The 25,929-nt window shown below is 32.1% G+C and overlaps 1 protein-coding gene and 1 long non-coding RNA gene across 2 annotated transcripts in view; both read left to right on the plus strand.

Moving 5' to 3' along the window:
• LOC127701964 (fibrillin-2-like) overlaps nt 1-21,392 on the plus strand; it is a 35,705-nt gene extending 14,313 nt beyond the window's left edge. Inside the window, exons 14-28 of the mRNA XM_052205940.1 lie at nt 178-285; nt 1,882-1,986; nt 4,359-4,484; nt 7,458-7,589; nt 8,589-8,699; nt 12,181-12,288; nt 13,821-13,946; nt 14,768-14,875; nt 15,405-15,468; nt 15,849-15,865; nt 17,749-17,853; nt 18,341-18,466; nt 20,103-20,222; nt 20,938-21,123; nt 21,349-21,392. Coding sequence (XP_052061900.1) covers nt 178-285; nt 1,882-1,986; nt 4,359-4,484; nt 7,458-7,589; nt 8,589-8,699; nt 12,181-12,288; nt 13,821-13,946; nt 14,768-14,875; nt 15,405-15,468; nt 15,849-15,865; nt 17,749-17,853; nt 18,341-18,466; nt 20,103-20,222; nt 20,938-21,123; nt 21,349-21,392 — 1,586 coding nt within the window. The remainder of the gene's footprint in view (nt 1-177; nt 286-1,881; nt 1,987-4,358; nt 4,485-7,457; nt 7,590-8,588; nt 8,700-12,180; nt 12,289-13,820; nt 13,947-14,767; nt 14,876-15,404; nt 15,469-15,848; nt 15,866-17,748; nt 17,854-18,340; nt 18,467-20,102; nt 20,223-20,937; nt 21,124-21,348) is intronic.
• Nucleotides 21,393-21,770: 378 nt separating this feature from the next.
• On the plus strand, nt 21,771-24,447 carry LOC127701797 (uncharacterized). Its single transcript, XR_007982227.1, has 3 exons — nt 21,771-21,878; nt 23,210-23,338; nt 24,346-24,447. It is a non-coding gene; the product is annotated as an uncharacterized LOC127701797 (long non-coding RNA).
• The last annotated feature ends 1,482 nt before the right edge of the window (nt 24,448-25,929 follow it).

Genomic DNA, 25,929 nt, shown 5'->3' on the forward strand with positions numbered 1-25,929 from the left:
TAATAAAATCACAAAGTATGGGAATACCATTGTTTTCTTAACATACAAAGAAAATATTTTTAGAATAGTATAAAACTACGACAATGAGTCCAAAGTTGTTAAATCGATGTATTTAAACGAAAAATGTAGTGTTGTCAAATCTAAAACTAATAAGAAATATACTATTTTATATTGCAGGATGTCGTGGTATGAATGACGAATGTATTAATGACAGGAAAGATTTAGATCAGGACAAATGCATCAGTTATGATTGTAACAATGGACAACTTGTGCCACAGAAAATTGGTAAATATATAAAGATTAAAGAAGATATTGGTTATACACCAATGAGACAGCAACACAAAATGAAAGAACACAAACTCAATTACCGACATAGCTTTCAATTTAAAACATTTTTTGCTAGGAAAATAAAACTTGGAAAGAACAAAGTGTATCACGGCTTAAACAAGGCAAGTGAAACGAGCATGTAGTATTGTGCGGGAACTAACACTAATTTTTAATTTTAATTTTAAAGTGCGTTACACATATAAATGGTAAAAATACGAGACTGCAAGATAAGTAAATATGCAAGGAACATTCACACAAGCTAACACACATCAAAACCGTCTAAACATTTTCTTTCCATAAGAATTATATATGGCAATATTCAATATCTATGTAGCTGGTTATTTCTAACACGCCAGAATTACTATTATAACGGCCAAACGAAGAATACAAGAGGTAGATGTCAAGTCCTATTTTACTGATCATGTTCTTATTATCCTTCTGTGGAGTTGTTCATTTGCTATTAAACACATTTAAATGGTAAAAATATGAGATTGCAAGATAAGTTAATATGCAAGGAACATTCACACAAGCTAACACACATCGAAACCATCTAAACATTTTCTTTCCATAAGAATTATATATGGCAATATTCAATATCTATGTAGCTGGTTATTTCTAACACGCCAGAATTACTGTTATAACTGCAAAACAAAGAATACAAGAGGCAGATGTCATGGCACATTCTATTGAGCATGTTCTTATTATCCTTCTGTGGAGTTGTTCATTTGCCATTAATTACAATACTAGTACCAAGAAAAGAAAGGCGAGTCTGTTTTTCCTTATGTCTTGAACTTATCTAAGAAATTTTTGTTATTTCTTTTTTTTTGTCATATTTGTTAGGATGACAATTTAAAAAAAATGTATGTAAGTCGTAGCTAAGCTACTTGATTAAAAGGAAGATGATTATATTCTTAACATTACTTTTACCCTTATTTTCGTTAAATAGGTTGTGAACTAGAAGATGGGTGTATGCAAGTCAATGATTATAAAGTTGACGGAGAAAAATGTATAAAATACAGATGTATTATGTCTAGTTCTGGAGACGGCTTTATTGCTACTAAAATCAAAGAAATAAGAGGTTGGTTATACTAATGTTAGGACCTATTATTATAGATACCACGACCATTTTAGTTTTTACTTTATCCGTACTCTTTATCAACACTGTTTTTATTATGCTAAAGCTGTATGAGATTATCACATGAACTCGCATTAAATTTTATCCCTGTTGGTACCATCATTAGAAAATTCGAAACCTATTTTTGTATTTAAAATAATATATTATGAAATGTTAGAATTACTGTTTGTTGCACTAATTGGAATATTATATTATATTATGAAATTTTTACACAGTTTTTAATCATCTTATGATTTGTTTGTCATAACAAATTAGCAATAAATCACTGATTATCATTAATTTTAAAGTCTTTCCCTTTTTATGTATTCCCATCCTAAATTTTCAATATTCATGTTAATATTTTATTCAATACTTCTAGGTCGCTTAGACCACGATCAATGCTATCATTGTTCATGTATATATTTTATCAAAACTTCTAGGTTGCCTAGACCATGACCAATGCTTCTTCCCTGGAGCTAAGAAAGTAGAAGACTGTAGTACTTATGTCTGTTCAAGGGACGGAACCTTCAAGATAGTTGATCCACGTAAGTTTATTTCAGAACAGTCAGTTCAAAAAAATGTATCTTTCATTCAATGTTTGCTGATTTCTATTTTATAGCTGATTTGACGTAATATACACACTTGGCGATTGTATAATGCATCCATCACATTTAATTTGCTGTCATATGACTATCACATTATTTCTCTGTGAAGTCCTTCATTTAAATGAAAGTAAACTCCATCTAACATGTAATTTGCTGGATTTTCAGTAAATTGGGAAAACAAATATTTTCTGAGGAGATGGAGACTCTTCTGCTGAATATTGCAATCAGATACTTGAAAACAAATCATTTTGATTATATCTGAGCAATCAACTTTTCAAACAATAAATGTTGTACTGTCTACGGCTGGTGCTTTTGAAATGCTTATTCAATCATATTATTGTGACGTCACTTTGTATGTTTCTTTAGAATTTCAAATGTGACGTCACTTTGTGCGTTGAGGCTTTGGCTAACTCGGCTGTGTATTTTTATGTGTTGGATTAAGTTGTTTTATGTAATGTATCCGTTTTTATTCTGTAGTTAGTCCCCACTTCGGTTTTATCATGTATATCTTTTATATAGTCATTTTATAAAATTTACTGTTTGCTAAAGTATAAATTATTCTAAATAATAAGGATGTTCTTGTCCCAGGCAGAAAACCCTGGCCGTGTTAGGCGCAACATTTTGGAAGTTTTGGTCATCGGTGCTCTTCAGCTTTGTACCTGTTTTGGCTTTCAAACTTTTTTCATCTGAGCGTCACTGGTTAGTCTTGTGTGGACGAGACGCACGTCTGGCGTATTAAATTTTAAACCTAGAACCTTTTGTTAGCTATTATTCGTGTGTTTCTTTGTCCTATATGTTCTCCCATTTATTTGTATTGTAGTCATGTCATGTAATGTTGTCATTTTAATGTTATATTTAACATTGCCATAAAAGCGGGAGGTTTGGCATGCCACAAAACCAGGTTCAACCCACCAATTTTTTCCTAAAATGTCCTGTACCAAGTCAGGAAAATGGCCATTAATACATTATAGTTGGTTTCTGTGTTTTTGTTGTGTCGTTGTTCTCCTCTAATATTTGATGCGTTTCCCTCAGTTTTAGTTTGTAACCCGGATTTGTTTTTATCTCTATCGATTTATGAGTTTCGAACAGCGGTATACTACTGTTGCCTTTATTTAAACTGTATTATTTTGACTAAGAACTTGTATTCTGTTGCAGAATGTGAATTTCTTGGGAAGTGTATACCCTTAGGATCAAAATGGAAAAACGACGAAAAGTGCAAGAAATTCACGTGCGAGCTAAGCAAGAAAACTGGTCGACCAGTTGTTAAATCTTTTGTTTGGGGTAAGATATATTGACACTTAAGATTTTACTTAAAACAATACAAGCTCAGTGTTAATTTTATATGTAAAGTTTATTATCTATTACCAATATCAAATCAAATGTGTGACACAATCAATTAAACAAGAATAAAAAAAATAGTACACACCTATAAAAAAGAGTTTTTGCTGATCTTGCAAGTATTCTTTTATTTCATTAATATACTTCTTCTTTTATTAAAGGCTGCAAGGGAAGAAATAAATGTGTTAAGTTTGGTGGGAAAAGAAGATTGAGAAGATGTGTTGTACATCAGTGTCAAAGAACAGATGCTGGACCTAGTTTTGTCCCTGTTAAAATTGGTAACTATTTGACACAATCTTTGTAATCAGAAATTTGATTTAAATGTGATTTACACTTATCAGGTATGTTACCACTGCTCAATCGACGGAAGACAGTGTTATTGCAAACTTAAATCTTCATACTAGTTTTTTGTCATCGGGTTTTGATATCAAGATACATGTAATTTGTTGCCCAATATTTGTAGTTTGAAAATCAAGTAAAAGGCATTTTGCAGTATTGTTCTTAATCAAATTTTCAAAGAACAATATTTTTTTATAGTATAAGTTGAAAGGAAATGAAGGGAATCGGCTTATCTCTTTTGATTTTATGGGTAATAGCCTAGATAGTAGTTATGCACGTTTGAAACTCTGTAGATAATTCAGTAGGTACAAAAAGAGCATCTACACAAAGAACATACATATCAAACATAAGATTCTTTATATAAGACATCCTGTGACTAAATATCTATTCGGGTTAGACTAGCGCTGTTTACTCATGTTCATATATCATCATTTTCACATGTTGCAGATTTACTTAAATTCAAGAAACCTTTCAGGAAATATGTAACACAAAACTTTCATGTACTTATTACGTCATCAGACAAACTAATTAATGTACCTGGAAAATGCTAGTGAAAGATTTAGGAGAGTTTGAGATTTTCTCATTCTCATTCATAAAACAAAAGGCAATTCGTATACATGTGCGTTATGTTATAGGATGTCCAAAAGGAAAAACATGCAGGCCACTTGATTCATCGTGGGTCAATAAAGATTTATGTGTTAAAGAGACATGTGGTTACGAAGAGGGAAACATGTTCCCGGATATATTGCCATCACCATACGGTAAGTTTTGTTGATTTTGAAATATATTTTTATATCAATAAACAGAGGTAACTATTATGTTGATTGTAGAAATCGAAAGCATTTTTCGCACGACATGACGAAATATTTAGAAAATGAGGCAACAGTAGTTAATTGAAGTTAAAAACTAGTGAATCTAATTAGGACAATACCAACCAAGACAAATAATCTAGATGGGAGTCGAAAACAGAAGGAGATCGGAAACGCCAATAGGGTAAGCATGCCTCGGTATTCATGAATCACCCACCTTTTGGATACAGACTGAAAAATAACATTAGAATCTCAGATCATACAATTTTGCTGCTTTCTGCTGAAAACATAACACAATAAGTTTCATCTTATCGCTGAAACAACAAAAAATAGATGATAGTTGCAGTAAAATTTATGGTGCATCGATTTCAATCGTTAAAATATGTAAAAATATGTAAAATGTACACTAGAAAGTTCATCGATTTCAGTCGTAAGGCCATGTAAAATGTTGACTTCTATTAGTCAGGTTAAAAAGAAGATATGAAAGTTGAAATCTGAATTTACTTGGCAAAAAGACTGAAAAAGATCAGAAGACAATTGAGATAAAAACAAGCATTGGGCAACAACAAATAAAAAAAACCAAAAAAAAAAACCGGAGTGAACGCAGAATTGGGAAGAGAAAACATTTCTTGCCCAACTAATGGAACCCTTTGGAATGTTCACGACACGTAACAGTCCAGAATTAAGTTGTACCAGTTGATAAAACAAAAACAGTATGGGAGAATGAGATTTAAGCTGTGACAAATAGAACAAATGTTCAGTAACGATGGCGTCGGAAAAACTTATCTTTTTGGTCAGCGTCTTTTGGGTATATGACGGGTTTCCAATATATTGAAAGTCTATATACCCGTTCATACGGCCTTTATTCGGCATTTTATATATATAAGTAACACATAAAAAGATATTGTTTTGACTTAGTCGCAGATGAAGAGTTTGGGTTGGTGTTAAGCATTTGATTTTCTGCAGATATATATTTTGAATGAAAGTATGTAGCATATATTTGTATCAATGACCTTTCAAGTTGAACTCGTTCTATAATGACATTTTCGTCTTGTCTTTCACGTTTTGTCCTTGTCTTCCATAACCCCTGATATTATCAGTTATTTTCACAATTTTCCCGTTAAAGGATTAAGTAAAAAATATTCTGGTCCTTTTATTATTGCATTCGACAGAGAATTTTCTCAATAATATAGAAACATGGACAGTCCGATAATACATTGGCGAGAAACAAAGTTGTATAAATGTAAAGTTGAAATTGTCCCTTCGAATGAAAAACAGACGTTATCGTTAAATGGGTGACTTGGATGAATAGCTGTGTAAGAGATGACTACAAATAAAATTTTGCTGCAGAAACTTATTCTATAAGCTGCCGCGAGTGGTCGAAAAACTGCTTTTAAGTCCTTAATTTTTGTATTTATCTATTATTACTTTTTACGGTGGTGTTCGAAGCGCGTAATCTTTAGTTTTCCCTGAAAGTGGTTTATCTATTGACCCTTTTTACTTTGATTGTGTGTATTTTGTGAACTTGATTTTTTGTTGCTGTGACCTTTACGTTTGCATATACATATCTTTTTTCAAAAAATGAATGTACTATAAACAGTTTCCCTAGGACAAATCGAAACCAAATTTAGGATACAAGATTTATAACAGATATGTTTTTGCAAATTATGCATTTGACAATATAATTTTATTTTAATTATGTGTGTATATGGATATATTATTATTATAACACAGAACTGTTATTTGATTAAAGGATGCACCGATGAATCTGGAGTTTGTCGACCATTTGGCGCCAAGGTCTTAGATGAGAACAATCCATGCGTTAAATACGAATGCACACGATATGGTACGATGGCACCGGTTCAAGTTGGTATGTAAATAGGAAGTGGTTTTTTTGTAGCTTTGTTCTATTTGTCGTTTTCTCGGTAAGCATTGAAATACAATGAAACCATAATGCTGAATAATTGCAGTATTTAAAGCATAAATCCATTTACGTCGAAGAAAATTGAGAGCTGACAGCAGAAACTATAGCCACTCCTTTTAAAAAACCCTTGTACTAAGTCAAGTAGTTAGTTTGTTGTTTTCGTAATTTATTCTGAAGCAGTTATATGACATTGAGGATTTTGGTCTGAAGACATATATTTAAATACGCTATGATTACATTAAGTCATAATGTGTCTAGACGTTAAGTATATACATTGTAAGCTGATCAATTGATACCTACAGATAGATCATTAAGTTGTTGGATTGATTACCTATCGATGTAAGTCTGTTCCATCTTTTTATATAACTGACAAGTACAAATTATTTGAAAGTGTTAATTCAATATGTGGTCGAGAAGTTATTATATGTGTATGCTATCTAATATTTGAATCGGTAGAAACAATAGCTGATCATAGCTGTTTAAAACGACTTACGATGGAGATGGTATTTGATTTCGTCATAGCCATTTCAAAGTAACTTATTTTCATGACAAATTGACACGATTAATATTTTGCGTCATTTCCTAGAAAAATAATTTTTAGTTGGTACTCTTATTCAGGTCCCTGATGTTTGTTGCGTATTTCTATCCTGTATGATTTATTCCTTTTATTCTGCTCCATGTGAATTTAATCATGTATATCAACAAAAGTGTTTGTGTTATCTTCAGTTTGACATTACTGTAAGGGCATTAAATATTGCAAAATATGGGCAAAATATACGAAGGCACAAAATGATTAGCAGGTATCTCTCTTTTCTTTTACTTTGTTTATATTTAATTTTTATTCCATAAATGAATATATTACCTACAGTCGTATATCAGCTTGTCATTATGTGATATGAGATAAATCGAATACAGACAATAAATATAAATTATTAGGTATGTTGCTGTGCAATCCGAATTTTCGTTTCTCTGCCAGTTAATCAGTTTATAATGCATTTCAGGGTGTCCTTACAACGATAAATGTAAGCCTGATGGAGCCATATGGAGAGACAGAAAAACATGTACAACATATAAATGCAAGCGAGAAAATATTAGTCCAACACGGGTTATAATGCATACAGTTGAAAGGCCAGGTACTTATCCTCCTTCATTTCTGTTCAATACGTAATAAAACTAATTGATTTCAAACTGACATTAATTTAGTTTTTGTATATATCTAAAAAAAATACACAAATAATTTATAAAACCATTACAATCCTGGTATCGTTGATGGTGTTTTTTATTTGCCTTGGCAAAGTAAATTTTATACATTGCAAGTATAATCAAAAAAAATTTATAAATATAATCGATTATATTTTCTTGCATGTAATGACTGATATGTATGTAATTTATTGATACCCTAGTGTCAAATCATTTTAGCATAAAAAAGTAGAATATCAAAAATACCGAACACCAAAGTAATTCAAAACGGAAAGTCCTTTAACAAAGGCAAAATCAAAAGCTCAAACACACCAAACGAATTGAAAACAACTTTCATATTCCTGACTTTGTACAGACATTTCCTTATGTAGAAAATGGTGGATTATACCTGGTTTTATAGCTAGCTAAACCTCTGACTTAGCATATCACTTCTAATGTAGTAATCTTAATCAAACACTTGACAGTAGCAAATACGAAACCAAAACACAAAGGGAAGGTGTATTCAGTAGATAAGAATCCTTAAAACTTTTCCAATTACTAAACAAATGTCGTTAGTTAACAGCTGGCAGCTACTCAAACCTATATCACTAGCACAACGAACGCCCCCTAGATTTGCTAGATTGTAGGACTGTACAAACCCGGCTTCAATGTTTTAAACAAAATATTCCCCAAAAACAGACATTCTAAACAAATAATATTTACTTTAATATTGTTGTTTTCTTGTTCTTTTTTTAAACCACGTATTAACAAAAATACCAAACTCCAATGTTATTATAAAAAGGGGAAGTCCATAATACCTGTCAAAACCAAATGATTTCTCCTAAAGATTTCTTTAGCTTTTTATTCACAGTTTTTTATGGAGTTATACTTACTTTCTTTTCAAAAAAATGATATCAAAGCTCACATTTGAACTATTTTTGTTATATTTAAAGGATGTAAAGGAATAGATGGAAAATGTGTGAAAGAGGGCGATACCAGACGATACGAATGTACAGATTATGTATGTGACACAAGCAGAGGAGGACTTGTCATTACTGGTCAAGGTATTTATGTTATGAAGTTACGTTACGCATGTACTGACTATGTTTATGACACAAGCAACAGGGTTTCTTGTAACTGGAAAATATATATACGTAAGAGTTTAAGTCAAACACAATTAATAAAAAATCAGGACAATCATAGATGCTATCCTAAAACTTAAAAGTGTTACTTCCTTCATTATTATGTATATTTTACAGCAACAAACCCTCATTTCTATGAAAATGAAAAGTTTCAACAAACCATAACGATAAATGAAAATTGAGCTAGTGAGTTTAAATTATTTAGATGTTTTAATTCTTTCAGTGTTACTGTTGCTATTTTATTTGAATGAAATGTTTCTTCAACTTCACTACGAAAAATTTGATCGAAATTGTTTTTCCGAAACTAAAATGTATAGTATATTAACTCTTTATATTTGATATTTGTTCTCTTATGGGAAGGTATTGATAAATTTTACTTATTATATCTTTTCCATAGACCACGAATTTCAAAACTGCAAAATATTATCAACTTTTTGTAGGGTGTATGCATTGGAAGGAATGTAAACCACTCAATTCAACATGGATGGAGCCACGGACGTGCATAACATACCAATGTCGATATGACCCGGTATTAAACGATTTGTTCATAACAGAAAAACAATATGGTAGGCTGTTGTATCATATCTGATTCTAACAATTAGGAAAGCATGGATAATGTCCCAAACTGAGGGCAAATCAATTCGAAAATAAACGTCTTAAGGGACTAAAATGAGTAATTATTACAATGCGACGATTAATAGGCAAAGGTGGTTTGGTTAGGTTAATATGTTTTACTCTAGTTGCACCAAACAAGTACTGGAAGAATAGCCAACATGGAAACAGTGAGCGTAACTTTCAAAAAATTAAGCTAATACGCATCTGTTACTCGATTTCTCTGGTGAAAAGTATATAAATCAACGTTTAAATGATAACTTTGAGAGCCAATGAATTGTTTCAAAGATTGTTTACGAATTACAACACAAAAAAATCAATAGTGCATATTTCCTTAATTTAAATATTAATTCTAATATCGAAACGTTTTAATATTTTGATAAGAAAATATCATTGATGTTTTAGAAAGAACGATTCTTTATCATACCAATGTATGAGATGACCAAGAACAAACAATTACTAGATTTATGGCACTAGTTTACAAGAGTTCTTTATCTATGAGTTAAAGTTATATCTGAATTTTTTTTTCAAAAGAAATCTTTAAAAAAATTTTACTAGTAAAAGAGAGGCGGAAGATATCAAAGGAATATTCAAACTTAAGTCGCAGAAAAACTGACAAAATTAAAGCCATGCCTGAAAACGAAAACAGTGGATAAGACTAACAATAGTCTGCATAGAAACATAGAATACTAAGGACTGAGCAATACCGAAAATCGGGGAGATCTCAGGTGCTCCGGATGGGTAGGCAGATCCTGCTCCACGTGTAGCACCAAGTATACTACTAATGTCAGTACATATGCAGTGAAAACACCCATTCGGTGATGTCAGAATCGAGGTAAAGAGGACGAAATTGTTGTTAGGAACATATCTTTCGTCGCCTGTGAAATAGATAATCCATAAGGTCATCTCTTGGCGTCCGTAAAGAGTTTCAAAGGGTGAATCCAGCTTTACCACTTGGATCCAATAAATGCAAGCTTTGGAATATCGTATCAACTGGGAGATATGTACTCCGAGTGCAGTCGCTGCTGGAATGTTGCTACATAGAAAAGGAAAGTTCATACCTGGGAATTTAAAATCATTTATGTTGTAAAGTATAGTTCTCAACTGACCCCTATTTTCCATTTCTAGATGTAAGTCAAGATATGAGGCAGAATAAACTGTATCTGTGGTACCCTTTATGTAATGTTTGATAGGATAGATGCGTTCAACATATGCATCTAAATTTGAATTATTTAGTGAAGTGACATCATCTATATAATACATAATGCCACTTCAGAGAATTTTTGCTTAAATAAGAGTGTTTTTTTTTTAACAAAGTATGATTTATTCCTCTCTAAAGCAAGATTTCGTATCTACGTTGACCATTTATGTTTATGAAACAAAGTTAAACTGTTTGACCAATTATTTCCATAAGTTTTAAGTTTTGAACTCGGAACACTTGTGTAAAGTGTAGAACTTTCAAATATTTTTATACTAGAAGAGAAAAGAGACTAAGTTAGCATGCACTATAACAGATCTGTGGAATTTAGGGTTTCTATATCTGATCCCCACCGCCCCTAGAGTAGGTAGTTTTACAATAGATCTGAAGTCTGGCTTTGACTGCTGATAAAATTGATGTTAATATTTTGGAAAGACCCAGCAATATAGCATTGTAGCATTGTTTGTAAGGATACTTATGTGATTTAGTTACCCGATAATACAGATGTTGCTTGAGGCTTTATCTGCGGGACATAAAATATTTGTTATGGAGGTAAAATAGGACAGGGGTAACATTTGGGTCTTTTAAGTTCAATCAAGCATGAGTACTCATAGACCCTGTCAGTTTTTTACTATTCAAATTTTTATCAACGACCTTACCTCCTATACCCGTTTAGAAAGAATATCTGCGTCTTCTTTTGTGTTCAGAGCATCATCTGGCATAATCAAAGACTGAATCCATTAGTATTTTAACGATGTTTTTCAAATTCATGAATTAAAGCTAGTGTTTTCGGGCCTTTGGATAGCACATTTTGCAGAGAGGTGATATTTACAAGCACTATGCAGGTCACAAGTAATAACGTGGCTGACCTGTTTATATATGAATGGGGTATTATCACAGAAGCGCTCAGGAGGTTTAGATTTGATGTCGTCAATATTTAGAACTACAACATGTGTTTGTAATTAAAATTTTAGTCACAATTGTTTTTTTAAAGGTATAAGAGATGATAGGTACATACTGATATAGTAGCGGGGTACATGTATATATTCGATTAAACCTTTGTTGGCAAAGGACAGTTTTAGAAAGCATAATTTATCCATTTTACATTTTCCAATGCCAACCAGTCTGTGACGGGCGATATCCAAGATGATAGCTGTTCGTCTGTATTGGTTTGAAAGCGTTTTCTCTATAACCGGTTGAAGCCGTTCCGTTGAAAGATTTACGGACGCCATCCTGATTTCATAGACGGTTATTGGATATCTGTGTCACAAATGACCTTTGATATATTCCACTTGCAGTAACCATATTCAATTCCATTTTCTTCGATCGACACTTATCGCCGCATATTGTAATGAATACCTAGACGGATGACACACGTGGAGCAGGCTCTGGTTACCATCTGTATAATCTAAGTTCACATCCGATTTCTATTGCAACTTTGGTATTTTTCCTCCACCTTTTTGGGTAAGAAAACCAATTACAGGTAACCAATACAAGACGTCAGTGTCTAACAAACACTACCCAAGTTCGAGATTGAAGAAGTGAAATGAATAACAAGCTTAAAGTAACTATGTTTATGCTATTGTATTTCAGGCTGCCAAGATGAAAGTGGAGAATGTTTCAGCAAAGGCCAGCGAAAGAAAAGAAGTTGTAATAAATTTGTTTGTAATGCAAAGGGAAACTTCCAAGTAGTCAAAGCAGGTAAACGCAGTCCTTTTCATGCATAGGAAATAAAGAGGATGTAGATAACTATTAATTAATTATTACCAAAGCATCGAATGATGGACAAAATACAATTTATTATTAATTTTTTGGTATGCATGTATAACATATAACAATAATGTTCATAAAATAAAAAGAAAAAAATGCTAACCAATTTGGTAATTCTGTGCCTGTTATGATTTTTTTTATATTAGTCGTCTTTCGATTAATGTTTGTTTTTTACCAAATTTTTAAAGACACTTCAAAGATTGTGAACTGAATGTTATGATATAGGTACAACACAATTCTATTCATTCACAATACTTTTTTGACATATTTCGTATGTGAACATCGGTAAATTCAGTAATGTAACCTGTTATTCATATTTGATAATTGGTTAGCAACACAAACAAACACTTTGGCCATTAAAACTGAAAGTAGCTGAAAGTCTGTGTTACAGATGTTTTTGATTTTCTGCCATATACAATGTATATAGAAATGTCGTTTCACGAAAGTCTCACATATCAGGTTCATGTTTTATATCATCATACATTTTTCCTTTATTTACTTTTAAAAGAACTAAGGTTGTTTACTTGAGTGTATACTGCATCAAATTTATAAGATTAAAATTGTTTTCAAGTTTTTTGGGTGTAAAAACTCAAAGATATCTAGCGTGTACGCCAGACGCGCGTTTCGTCTACATCAGACTCGTCGTTGATGCTCGAATTAAACAGTCAAAATTTAAGGTCAAATCAAAAAGGAATTTGTAGAGCTTTAAACACCGAAAGGTTGTGCCAAATACGGCTATGATAAAAGTTTTGACCGAAAGACATTTTGAAGCTTTGCGTGATTCTTATCATATAACATAAATACTGTAAGCCAACTAATTTTCGCGAGCAATTTATTTTCGAAACTTTCGCGAGTAGAAATATAACGCAAATATAAATAGCTGCGAATATGTATAACTTGGATCGTTCCCTATTTAACTTTTTTAAATGCAAAATAAAGTATCTGCCAAAATATGTTGGTTTACAGTAATGGACAACAAAGAAATAAATATTCTGTGCCTTATTTCCACTAAAATATTTGTAATATAGGTTAACATTGATGTTGTCAATGGCTAGAACACTAGATTTGGGGCGATTTTAACTTGAAATAAATGAAAATGTGTGTTGCCCTCTAGTAGTCATGTTGGTTGATTGGTTTCGGTGTTGGTATCTTATTGACATGGCGTATACACTACATCGGCTTTGATGCATATAAATTGAAACCTAAATTATTAAAAAAAATATATAGTTATACATAATACTTAAAAATACGACGATTGAAAGAAAGGGTAGCTACTGATAATATCACAATGATGGTTTTATTTACTTTATCTGACATCCAGTGTTATCTATCTCTACGAAAGAGAATAAAAATTGAACACGACTTCAACTTATACTGATACAAAACAATTATCTTTCTATCTTGCACATATCTCTTTCTGTGATATAAATTATGATTTGTGTAAACATATTGGATTATTTTAGGGTGTGAAAAGAACGGAAAATGTTACGATATTGACGAATCATGGCAAGAAGGGTGCGTTTGGTTCACATGTGCTTTGCTCGATAAAGGACCTAACTTTGTAGAAACAGAGATTACTGAACGTCACGGTAAGTAGATGTTGATCTCGGAACACACTTTTTGCTTTAAAGAATATGATGTCGCTGCATTTGAACAAAAACTCTTATAGTTCACAAAAGGGATTATTCAATATACAGTTTGGTAAAGTACAACACATTCTATATGCACAAATATCAATATTATTCTTCATGTAACATAACGTTTCATGTTAATGTCATTATTCTATGAGGTGGATGCTGACAAATTTTAAAGTTTAGAATTTTACCAGCATAGCTTGTCCTCTATTTTGCAATCATTGTGTTTATTATGAGTTTGTATGACTGATAGTATGTCGTTTTGTCTTTAACATTTATGGCACTATAGTTTTATTCTCCTGGCAAATAGCCTTTGTTTTATTTCCACATTTATGGCAGTTTATTTGTGGGATCATATAGTATTTTCATCAACATTTTAGCTTTGTAGTGATAGTTCTTATACAATATGTTACTTTGGTATCTTCTTTTTTTTATCTTAAATTGGTGTTCTGAAGGCTGATAGTATGATGTTTTATTGACATTTGAGGGTTATATTGTGTATTTTGGCGAAAAACATATCGTAATGTCATCGACGCCTTACGTACTTTTTATCGTTTGTAATTGATTTCAGTTTATTGCTATTTCATGGAATGCATCAAATTCATTAAATTCTCATTATCACCATATTTTTTTTTCAATCAAATTTCCCAAACGCTTCATGGACTTTTTTTAATGCACTTTTCGTTCCATATCATTATTGTATTATTTTAATAAGAGTAGACTTGCTACATGTCAGCATAAAATACTCGTTGATTTGATCTTTGTCATGTACACAGGTTGTGTTGGAGCTGATGGTAAATGTTATGAGCCAGGTGAAACGTTCACAGATGGATGTATATCCTTCAAATGCAAACCAGGTGGAGATTTCGAAGAGGAAAACTTTGGTGAGACTGTCTTCTATTCTTGTCTAACCTTAATATATAAAAAGAGATAATTTTACATCATTTTAAACCATTTCACAGGGCTACGAAAATAATGCGCTTTGGACAATTATTTAAGATAATCAGAATTAATGATTATATGGGTATTAGATTTTGACTAGCAAGTCAGGTCATTTATTTGTAATCACATTTCTTTACTGTAATATAAACATAATAAAATGTACTATTATTGTGACAAATGCAATTTGTGTCTTTAACCAAAGTCGTCATACACACATGCTGCGTTCGATGTACTTTTCTTAGTAAAATTAGGGCAGTTAAAGTCAATCACCACATGGTTTCTTTTTAATCTTAAATAACTTTTGATTAATGAATGATATATGATTAATTCTATTTTTTTGTTCAATTATCAAATCATAGTTTGAACGTCCAAGTTCAAGTAGTGGGTGTCATCGAAATGCATCGCTGAGATTACTTAATTCATAGCATGGCATATATATAATTATAACCGATTTCAATGTAAACTATGCAGGCTGTGTTGGATTTGACGGAGGATGTGTATTACCAGGAGAAACAATAGATAATGACTGTAACAAGTACCAGTGTGACCCGGCCTCGTTGGCCTTGCAACCAGTTCATATGTGTAAGTAGCAGTGTAATATGTCCTCGTTAACCTTGAAAACAAGCATATATGCGTAAGTACTAGTATGAACCGTTCTTGTAAGCCTACCAACCAGTATATAAGTGCAAGCGCCAGTGTGACCTTCGTCGTTTGCCTTACGATGATTATAAATCTAATGTGTTCATATGGTGTGACCCATCATCATTAGATTTGCAATCATCGTTAGGTTTACAACGTTAATTCCAGTGTGACCCTTCTTCATTAGTTTTGCAACAAAGCTGTTATATATATATATTAATAAAGCGATCTGTTGTTTGCTTTGAATGATTGTTTTTGTTGATTGCCTTATTTCAGTGACAAACATATCTTAGGTATATGGTATAAAGTTTTGGCTGCCAACATACGAAATGCATTCTACTTTTACAGTTGATGCGAGGGTTTTTAAACGTGTAATGTGCCTAGCATAGCACAGGACTCGAAATTAACGTCCTCATATCGACCCGAGGTGATGCATTTATTTTGCAAAGATTACATACTGTAAGATTTGCGGTTTGTATAAATAAATTAAAATAAATGCGTTTGCCCGTATACCATCAGCTACTTTAGCATTGTTTCATTGTGTTTTTTCTAGTCTCTTCTAGGGCAGTAAATTTTCTATTCGGCATTTATAATACAGCAAACAAACAAACAAACAAACATATAAACAGACACAAAACCACACACTAAATTGAGATGTAACGCTATAAGTTTCAACTACGATAAAACATTAATCCAAGATATTACCTCTAAGTGGTGCTTACAAAATACATGTTGTGTATATAACCAAGAGTTTCTATACATGTTTTAGCTTGTAGCGTTAATGGAATCTGTAAAGAAATCGATGATAAATGGTTTGACAAGGAGACATGTCTGGGTTACAGGTGTGTTTACAATCCAGAAACCAACGATGTTGACGTCATAGAAAGAATTGCAGGTTGGTAATATAAGAAATTAATACAGGTACATCCTTTTATCATATTACACCAGATGCATGTTTCGTCTACATTAAATTCATCAGTTGTGCTCGAATCAAAACAGATGGATGGCAAAATAAATTATGAAGTCGATGAGCTTTAGAAAGCAAGTTTCAAATAGTTGGGTCAAATACTTTAAGACCATATATGTCTGGATATCAACACAGGCTCCATAGTTCTTTGAGCCTGGAGCCCATGCATCTTGAGGTCGGATGCCTATCTTGGGACTTCGGAGTCACATCAGTGGAGCCCGGCGCCTTATTCTTAGAGTCTGGGACCCAATTTGTTGGAGCACAGAGCCCATTATTTGGAGGGGAAACGATTATTTGAAACTCAGAGCCTGTTTTATCCTCAAATTAGTGTTTCGAAATATTTTAAAATTTAATGATCAGATCAAATTGCTGGTAATGACCTTTTATGTTTTTTATTCTTCAGCTTACTCGAAACATCCACGATTTGAATACCATATGTTTTCTTTTAAAATGTGCACTCTTTTTTGATTATCCAAGTTTAGATTTTATACTTTACAAGCAACTTTGAAGTAAGACTGCCTATCGAACGTACCGATGACTTTTAATCAAGAAAATATTTCTATGTTACTTAATTGGTATCGCAGGTTGATTGATCTGTCCTGTAAAGTCATGTCAACTGTACACAATGTTGATTAAATTTTGTTTAAATCTACAAGATTTAATCTGACGCATGCATAGCAGGGGATGCTTACCTAGTCGGCGCACCCATTCCTGCTTCTTTTAGAGTTCATCTTATTTCCCCGGGTTTTTTTTTAATTTGTATTTATACATCGGTAAGTTGCTTAAATTAATCAATATATAATTGATCCTTATGATGATGTTAAAACTGATAAAACAATATACTTTCACTAAACCACAAAACTTTTGGCAAGTTTTCGTTAGTTTTGTTTTGGAAATTATTTAAATTTAAAAATATAAACCGAGAGAAGTAGGTTAATAGATGTTATGCATGTACAGGAGAGTTACCGCTTTCTCCCGATTCCTCAATGAATTAACATGTAAGACTTAACTAACCGGGTATTAAATATTGTATTAGTTAATCATAGTGTTTCAATTTTTTCAGCAAAATACGTAACCACGCATGGTAAAATAAATTAGTACAATGTCCGAGGCTTTAGGTTGGCTTGAAAAGAATTTACCAAGCCTCATACATTATTTTAAACAGACATCTGTTGTATCATATCATCGTTTGTCCATGATTGTTTTTAGGATGCCAAACTGCAAACAAATGTGTACGTCCTGGAGCAAGAGTGAAGGGAAAAGATTGTGTAAAGTTTCAGTGTAAAAATGGAAAAATGGTACCAACTGATATAGGTTCGTAACAATATTTCCAATTGAACGGATAACCTTGATTTGCGCCTTTTAAAAATTTATTATACAAATGTCGGACTGCTATTTTCCACTTACAAATTTATATAGTTCATCGGATTCGAAGTCTTACTGTTCAGACATGATCTGCTATGCAGCAAGGCTACTTTATGTCGAACCGCCTATACCACTATGCCAAGATAATTAGATAAAAATATATCTTTCGTTTGTAAGGTAATGCCTTTGCTCGTCGATAAATATAAGTTTAAACTATATTTTCTCAATGACAACAATTATATGTACTAATATTTATATTAAAACGTATCTGTAATTGTTACTGTAAACAGTTACTGATCAAAATCACATACATATACAATACAACATGAATTAGTAAAAGAAATTGGTGACAAAACAAGTAATAATAAAAAAAATTATTGACTGCAGTCAAACAGCTTCAAACAGGAATATATTATATTTATTTTCTACCATATAGGTTGTGAATTCGACGGAGAATGTCTGCCTTTACATATGAGCGTACAAGAAGGTTGTTCATGGAGGAAATGTGTGATTGCAGCAGAGGGTCCAAACTATATTGATACTAGACTTATAACTGAGCACGGTAAGATAGCAAACTGTTTATGTATTTTTTTATTCAAAAGGATTTTTTTCATTTTTGTCTCGCCTTGACGGAGTCAAAAAGCGAACGACTTATAATAAGTCAATGGTATTTGGTATGCAGTTGTATTAGCATTGGCACAGCTCATTCCATGGAGATTGTTTAGCCATGTACCTTCAGTCATGGTTCATCGACTTTGAATATTTGCATAACTTACATGTTAAAGTATTGCTATTTTAATTTCAACATTTGCATTATCAAAATTACAAAAAGGCGAGACATATCTCTGTGATAACAGTTTATTAAAGAATGAACTATTTATAAGGCCTTATGCCAAATATATTGAAAACATATTAGTCTATATTTAATTTCGAGGTATTACACTGGTAGATGTTTACTTTTATATCCTAAATACATGTGTAAAAAATACGAAAATGGGAGGGACAACAATTGGAATTGTGTGAACTATTTACGGTACATAAACATGCCAGACATATATCACTTGTAAAAAATTTCAAGGTAACATCCAGTAGTAAGCGTTGAAGCCAGGATTATGACAAAACTGGTTAAAATGTCATATTGACATTAGTGGACATATGCCTGTGTGATTTTTAGTGGAGTTAAACTTAGCAAGTTTAAAACCTGAGACAATGTATTGAATAACCTATTCATTTAATATAGACACCAAAGAACTTGTGAAGTGATATGGTCTTTCATTCCTTCTAGTATTATGCTCAAGTAGTTTACAATTAAGAGTTTCAAATGTAAGTTAAGTCACCATCATGTGACTAACACATTCATAAGATAAATAATGGTTCTATCGGCATTACAAGACTGAAAAGTTAAACACATATTGGATGTTTTTATTTTTTAAAAGGTAAATAGGTATTGAATTATTCATATTTCAAGTGAAATCGTTGAAGAACTGAAAAGGAATAAAATATTTAAATGGTTATTGAATTGATTTTTCAATTTGATTCGTTTAAAAAAAGACACAATATTCATCTAAGTTTTATTCTTATTCCAATATTATTTGTTTTCTCTTCATATATCTAATGGATTGAACATATTTTTTATACATTTCCTCCAAAGGTTGTTGGGACTGTTACCATAAGTGCCATCGTGTTGGAGACGAGTTTACTCATGGTTGCAGAACAACACAATGTATGCCTGGTGGATTTTCAAAAACTATAACAAATCGTGAGTACAATATTTACTTGATTAACTTATATAGATTGTAAAACAGACTGTACTTTGTGGAGCAAAAAGTAGCGATGAAAATATAAATTGTGATTCATTTGTCATTCATGGTGATATAAACTGATTCACGTTTATCTGTAGATTAGATAAAAAAAATGTCTAGTAACAACATGTACTACTTTCTTCTTTTTGTTCCTTCTAGAGTCAAACGTTGATACATGACTATAGCAGATATGCAGATTGTTTAATTTTGAAATTCTAGATACAGTACTGTACACAGGTGGTAACAAATAATACACAATATTTGTCTAACTTCGACATAATTTAAAGACGCTTGTCTATTTTAAAGAACTCAGTTGACCTCTTGATTATTTCTTGCCGTTGGCTTGCCGTCTCGTTGATATATCTTTTAACACATGATTTCAATTTGATTTGACAGGTTGTATGACACCTGATGGTTACTGTATTGACTTCAATGAAGTATATGAGTACACAAAAGGTACAGAGAAACAAACATATGTATGCGGTGAAATTGGAGACCTGGAACCAGTGGTTATAGGTAAATATAAAACCAAATACTTAAGTTAAAAACATTATCGCAATCAGGTTATTCATCGATCATTCATCTCTTGAATGGTTTGATTTCAAATTTCTGAGAGAAAAAATTGTTAAGGCAGCTTTTGTGCAAGTACAACACCTCTGCTGATAAACGTTAAACAAGGAGATGTGGTATGATAACCAATGAAAAAAACCAAGGCCAAGTTCATGACATAGTAATAAACCACAAACAAATATATGAAAAACAGCTACATGTATCAACGACAACCACTGAATAACAGGATCCTGACTTAGGACAGGCACACATAGAATGTGGCGGGGTTAAACATGTTTGTCAGCGCACAACCCTCACCAAAACTTGGACGGTGTTGTTTGTAACAGTATAAAATACGAACAAACTGGAGAAGGAGGCTATGTTGAGAAAGGCAAGAAATTTTACATTGCAAAAGGTCATCTATAGAGAGCCCTCAACAATTATTGATCAGGATTCTTTTGTCTGCAAGAGACGTAGCATTCTTTCTAAAAGTGGCATCGTTTTTGACATCCTCATTTCAACTGCACGTATCTGCGTATTGATAGGCGCCTTTCTTTTGCATTGTGTTTTGAGCTTGATAGTAAAGGTCCAGGTATGACTACATATATATACTTTGAGAAATAAACATATATAACAAGCAGTTTTTGATGTATGATTTTATGCAACTGATACTTTTTAAAAGAGTATTATACAAGTGATGATCATCCATTAGATAATTGTAATTCTAATATTTCTGATGCAGATCATAAATGTAAGATGTCAGCTTATGGTAAAGAATATGACGTAGGAGCTGAGGTTGTATTCGAATGTAAAACTTACAAATGTGTCAAGACGATTGATGCAGCTACCTTTGTTCAAGTTAAGGAAGGTATGTATATAATTTTTTTTCTTCTCCAGTCTGGTCTTACGTAAATGGTTTTTTTTTTCATTGTTTCATAAATAGCTTTATGAACCAAAATTGTTGAGAAACGCATATTCTTCTTTAATTTTCCATTGGTTTTCCGAAAAATACTGATGTGACTACAATGTTCTTGAATTCAAGTACTTAGATAAAATTAGTTAATTTAAAAAAAATACTTAATGTGAACAATAGATGTGACATTTTCCTCTCAAACACCTCGCGTTTTTTTTCTGTAATTAAGAAAATGCTGGACCTATCTAACTTTATTCAGTAACATAACTGTTCACATCGCTACTTACATTTGTATCTGTTCTAGTACAGTAAGAAATGATTACCCTTCCAGAGCATTTAAGTTGGAATGGGTTCAGGATGCGGATCTTTAGTTTTAGGCTTTCTCTGAAGTGTCATGTCTGTTTTCTGCATTGTTTAGTTATCCTTCTTTGTCTTGTTTATCCCTATGTCTGTTGATAAATGAAGAAACTCCATCAGGAAAGTTTACCTTACATGTTTATTTATAGAGCACATCCGCGTGCTTGTTTTATTAACATATTTCCTATTTCCAAAATTGGGATAAAGCATATGTGCATTTTTGCTTTGTTTTGCAGAATGTCGAGGGGATGACGGAAAATGTTATCCTATAGACCAATCTGACTGGGATGCAGAGTGTGTACAATATTCCTGCAGTAGGCAGAAAGGTGTTCTTAAGCTGTCATCACAGCAAGGTAGTATATGAAATTCACTCAACTTAATTTCGAGGATACTGTTTAACGCGTTTATTTTTTTCTAGTCGCCCTCGTGTAGATTTGTCTTTTCTTTCAGTCATTTGCTTATGTTAACAAATAAGAGAAAAATCCAAGTCTGATATATTTGCCACAATTCTCTTTCGGAAAATGTTTCATACATGCCAAAATTACTTTGTGCTTTTGATTGATAAATAACACATGTGCGAATCGCTTTCGATTTGATGTCCATGACTACGTCACGTGTTCTTGAATACATTCATCAGGTGCTCTCAAGTCATACAGTTTGAAAGGAGAAAATATAAAATCATTTTTTTACATAATACCCCAAAAGCCTGAACAGAACAGCAGAAACCTCGCATGGTCATCTTGATCTGAGGGCTTGTAACTCTAGTTTTATTATAGTAACATGATTTATGAACTGGAATTTTAGTTTTAATGTTTTAAGTCATGACAAGTTATTTAAATTAGACCTTTATGTAAGCACTGTCGTGATGGCAGATGCTTTATACGGGGACTACTAGTCCAGTAGCAGTGGTAATACTCAGCAATTTGTGTATACATGTATCAAAGTATTCATTATTCATCATTGCAACTTGTTACTGATTTACGGAATATAGAAGCAATGTATCATCATGATCATGTTTCGAAATAAATAATATAAGTTTTCTCTCTTATTCGTTCGAAGGAAAACATTTAAAAGAGTTTTACATGATTGACTTTTGCATATTCCTGATATACCACTAAAATGTGCTAGGGCTTCGGTAACAGAGTACAGTAATTTCATTCAATAAATTCTATTTGTATTTGACCTACGCAAACTTTGAGCCCTATGCTTAACAACCTATTCCTATCTAGGGTTATTTTTGGTTATTTTAGCAAATTGTACTTAAATTAGATAGTGGTCATTAAACTAGGATTCATTGTATAATGCTATATACTTTTTTAGTAGATATATACAAGTCATGTAGATTTTTTTGGTTGTCGGGCGATTTAAACATGTTCAAATGAATACTACAAATTACACCTCATATTCCTACTTTTATGTGTTATAACATTTAATCAAATGATCTGTTTCTCGTGTTGACATATAAAGTGTACATAAGGGATGAATTACTTACCATCTTTCTGTCGGTAAACTGCACCATCCATAAATACATTATAAAGCTCGATCTATGTCCAAAGTGCATGAAAACATCATAAACACAGAAAAGCTGTTTTGTTTAGGCACCGAGTTTGAAATAGTTTTTGGTTATTTCAATACCCTTTTACTCTTCATATTCTACTATACACATGATGACTTTATCAAATAGGATGTAAAGATGCATCAGGACAGTGTCACTCTGTTGGTTCCCAATGGGATGAAAATACAGAAAGTCAGTGTGTGACCAAATCCTGTAACGTCGAAGGTTTAACTTTTTTCGAAAAGATTATTAAACATGGTGAGTAATTAGATATAAGAAGATGTGGTATGAGTACCAATGAGACAACTCTCCATCCAAGTCACAATTTGTAAAAGTAAACCATTATAGGTCAAAGTACGGCCTTCAACACGGAGCCTTGGCTCACACCGAACAGCAAGCTATAAAGGGCCCCAAAATGACTAGTGTAAAACCATTCAAACAAGAAAACCAACGGTCTAATCTATATAAAAAAAACGAGAAACGAGAAGCACTTATGAACCACATCAACAAACGACAACCACTGAACATCAGGTTCCTGACTCACCACTTAAAACTCATTCAATAAAGAACTAAACTTATTGTTTTTAATATAACACAAAGCCTGGGACTATTATGCAGTAAAAGCATACTTTTTCAATAGAGTACATTGCTAACGGTTTTATAATAAACTATAATATAATACAACATTTAGTTTACTTTTCAGTGTAATACAATACAACTACTATTTCAATATACATTGTAATACAACACTTTACTTTTTTAAATGGAATACATTGCTAACTGTTATATAATATGATATAATATAATACAACATTTAGTTTACTTTAAAATGTAATACAATACAATTACCATTTCAATACAATAAAACACTTGCTATTTAATTAAGATACAACACTACGTATTCAGTTAGTATACAACGCTTACTGTAAAATATAATGAAACGTTTGCAATGAAATACCTTGATTTCCAATTGAAGAAAAACGAATATTGCACAAATAAAATAAATTCAACGATAGGTGGTGTCAAGATATTATTATTGAAGTAACATCAGCAGTTCCTTACTTATTCTTCATATATTAGCATTAGAAGCAAATGTAATAAAAAAGAATAACTAACCCAAGAGTTACAAAATCGCGACTTAACAATGTATTTATTCGCCAGTTCCTGTAAATTTAATCTAATATTATTCTGTTTTGTATTGCAAAATTTTAATAGTGATACACTGTATAAACATGATAATAAAAAAACTTATTTTTCGTACATAGAATGCAGAGATATACAAGGTAAATGTCGTCAAGTTGGAGATACTGGATTTAATGTTAAAATGAATGGCTTATTGTACGAGAGCTGTACGTGTAATTACGAGGACGAGAAAGTTGTGTACCAGTGTCAATCAACCTCGGAACTTCCCTAGGAGATGTAGACAATGAACAAGTTTTTGAACACATTAAAAATATTTTAAAGACATTTCTTGAATAATTTCACGTATTATCATGTTTTCTACTTTTTAGGCCAACGTGTACCCTGTTTCATGAAAGTACTAGTCTATGTGGGAACACGATAGGTTTCCATTTCGGAACACCTTATTTTTTTTTTTATTGGGGTTAATATTGTCTAAACTTAAGTTTTCATTTATGTTGAATAAAAATTAAAGGAGTCCAGGATATTTGGTAACTGAGACAATGACAGAAAACCGCCACACATTTAAGGTTTTGCTTACATGTTTATTGTTTTGATCATAGTAGTCTTGTTTGAGCATCTTTCTTGGGCCTTTTTTAGTTGTGTTTGATTTGTATTTTCTATAATTTGTTTCTGCTCACACAGTCTGAATACATGTGTGATGTCTTGGCAAACTTAAGGGAAATTCTACTTACATGTATACGTCCTTGGCTTTCAAATTTATGATTATGAATGTTCCTTTTTTATTTAGTTAAAAAGTGAATTATATCAAAACTTTAATTTGATGCACATATGAACATTTCGAAAATTTGTGTATCACTAGGTATAAACAAACACGGTTTGATGACAGAACTTACAGAAACATATAGCAGTTGTGAGAAATCTGTAAATTCATCAAAACAGGGACTGTGGACTTGTATTCTGTATATTTTTTTAGGATGATACAAACCAAATGCAAATAAAATCAAAAACACAATTTAGATCACAATTAATTACAAAGTTTTAACATTCATAGATAATTGAAGATGCGGCAACTTTTTTATTTATAAAATACGAAACCGGATAAACAAGACCAAAATAAAACAGAAAATTATGTATGAGAAAACAAATACACTCTACAAGAAAACAAAAGACTGAGCAGCAAAAAATCAACAAAAACTGATGATTTGTCTACTACACTAGTCACCAGCAGTGTAACTCGTGTGAAAACTAGTTGATAAATCGTGCCCTTTGGTAAGGAATAGTGCAAAAGCGGAATATTTATTCATTACACTACTATTTCACTCAATTTCAAACGTTAGACATTACAAAATTTATAAACAATCAATATTATCTAATTAGATATTTCACAGAACGTGAATTCCTTGAAATGAAAACACAGTATTTGAGACAAAAGATATACAAGAACATTAGTAATAGAAAATTCCATAGACTTTGAAAAACAAAAAATCTCAAAACTGAACAAAAACACTAAAGCAAAAGCACCACGAGCCAAAAACTAGGGATAAAATCGGGTGTTCCGGTAGCACCAGCAGTAAATTTTCCTTTTAACGGAAGGACCATTTTGTTATATCAGGGTCTTTGTAGTGAATTACAGTCATTTCGTACCCTACCATTTCGTACCCCCCATTTCGTACCCTGACCATTTGGTACCTTGACCATTTCGTACC

Source organism: Mytilus californianus, unplaced genomic scaffold, assembly GCF_021869535.1.
Source record: "Mytilus californianus isolate M0D057914Y unplaced genomic scaffold, xbMytCali1.0.p SCAF_5, whole genome shotgun sequence".
NCBI lineage: Eukaryota > Metazoa > Mollusca > Bivalvia > Mytilida > Mytilidae > Mytilus > Mytilus californianus.